At 43.7% G+C, this 2,061-nt stretch overlaps 1 protein-coding gene across 1 annotated transcript; it reads right to left on the bottom strand.

The window, feature by feature from the left end:
- Positions 1–398: 398 nt before the first annotated feature.
- On the bottom strand, positions 399–1,684 carry LOC126496427 (exportin-7-like). The gene is made up of 3 exons (XM_050133936.1): positions 1,550–1,684; positions 978–1,192; positions 399–614 (listed from the first exon to the last, which is right to left on the bottom strand). The coding sequence occupies exons 1-3, from the start codon at positions 1,563–1,565 to the stop codon at positions 414–416; spliced, it is 432 nt and encodes a 143-aa protein (XP_049989893.1). The 5' UTR covers positions 1,566–1,684; the 3' UTR covers positions 399–413.
- Positions 1,685–2,061: the final 377 nt, after the last annotated feature.

Here is a 2,061-nt window from a genome sequence, read left to right as displayed (position 1 = left end):
TTCAGTGTGATCTTATTCCTCTATAACCCTTCTGCACAAGCCAGCTGGAGCTCCTGGTTTTCTCTTGCCTATAAATGCTAGTGCTTGCTGTTCCTGCAATTGTCATGGACCTCCTATCCAGCTTTTACACATACACTTTGATGCCAGGCTTTCCCTGACCTCATCTTCTCATGACCAGGAGCTTACTTATTCTTCCATATTCACCCCGTCACACTACGTAAGGAGTAATTATGGTGAATATCAGGGATCTGTCTTATCCACCAGATAAAAAAAAAAAAACTCTGGAAGGAAAAGGAGTATGTTCTGTCACTGTATCCTGAATGTCTCAAAGTGGCTCTTGTGCCAGGATCAGTAAGCACTTGCTTGATGAGACTACACCATGAGGATCATATTGGGTTGTCAAGGTCAACATTTTACATCAGCAATGGTTTTAGACATTGGTAAATGGCATACACCAGACATCCTAGGTCCTTACCAAGTGCAGTAAGTCCTTCAGAAATAGAAGAGAGGATGTACATAATGACATGAGGTTCCAGGCTTGCAATAAAGTTCATATGGTCCTGGGTCAGGACTTCCAGTAGTGAATAGTAAGACTGGCTGAGTTTGGGGTAATCCTGGGCAAAAGAGAAGGAAGAGAATCAGCTGAATCATTTCGTACTTTAGCACAAAGGAAGAAGGTCTTTAACAAAATAGTTCCTTCAGTTGGGAAAACCAAAAGATAGTTATAGCAGAAAGGAATGAGGTTGCAGTTCCTTGTTTGTTTGAGACATGATCTTTCTATATAGCCCTGATTGGCCTGGAACTTGCTGTTGACCAGGCTGTTCTTGAACTTAGAGATCTGCCTTCCTCTTCCTCCTGATTGTTGGGTTTAAAGGCATGAGGTTGTGGTTTCTTAGGAAAAACATTCAGTCATGGTCACAGGCATACAAAACTAACATGATCTGAGCATGATGCTGCCCAAGGAGCTGAGGGCTTACCAGGAGGTCACTGTGAGGAATAGAGAGGAGCAGTTTGATGAAAGTCTGTAGGGCGTTTTCCAATGCATCATCTCCATAGAGACGGAAGACCCCAAAATTGACGTAACTTCCACTGAGAGCAGCTTTCAGCATGGAGAAGCAGATGGAGATACCCTTGAGCTTCAAAGCATAGACTTGATCCTTTGGCACCTCTCCTAGTGTCAGGATACGATTGCCTGAGAAAACATAGGGAATATTTATACACCCAGGTTCATAGTACTTTTACTGTAGTCAGGGTCCTACTATGTAGTTCTGGCTGGCCTTGAACTCACAGAGATGTGCCTGCCTCTGCCTTCTGAGTACTTAAAGGCATTTGTTACCACACCCGGTGTTCACAGATTTTAAGTCATCCCAACCCTCCCATTCTAAAGACACAGACAAAATACATTTCAGCAGGCCTTTGGTGACATTTGGCAGTCTAATATAAGAAACACAACACGCCATGGGAATGCTCTCCTGGCCACTGTTAGTCTAACCTGAGAGCACAAACAGTTGGACTCACTTCCAGGGACACGCCTCTCTAAAGCACTCACCATACATTGTTATCATCTTGCTGGTTTCTCGGAAAAGTAAGATGCCATTGGGAGATGAGACATCAAACTGGAGTCGCTGAGATCTGAGCAGGAAATACAGAAGGACAAAACATCAAAGTTTTTTCTTGGCAGATCAGGTTCTCACCGGTGCTCCACAGGTGACTCAGCACTACTGCTACAAACTGCTTCCTCCACTGAGGGGAGAGCCACACTTTTTATTCAGTGACGGTACCTATTCCTTTTCTTTTCTTTTTGTTTTTTTGAGACAGGGTTTCCCTGTGTAACAGTCCTAGCTGTCCTGGAACTAGCTCTTGTAGACCAGGCTGGCCTCTAACTCATAGGGATTCACCTGCCTCTGGGATTAAAGGCATATGCCACCACGACCCGGCCAAAGGTACTTATTTCTTAAAGCCCACGATTTTAGGTTCAGGTTCTGCTCCTCAAACAATGAGAACATTAAAATACAACCAAACAACAGGATGGTAGATAAAATTAACCCTTTTAAATTCTCA

Source organism: Alexandromys fortis, unplaced genomic scaffold (assembly GCF_014885135.2).
Source record: "Alexandromys fortis isolate MF-2015 unplaced genomic scaffold, M_Fortis_MF-2015_v1.1 scaffold_4286, whole genome shotgun sequence".
Classification (NCBI taxonomy): domain Eukaryota; kingdom Metazoa; phylum Chordata; class Mammalia; order Rodentia; family Cricetidae; genus Alexandromys; species Alexandromys fortis.
This window is presented reverse-complemented; position numbering and strand designations above follow the sequence as displayed.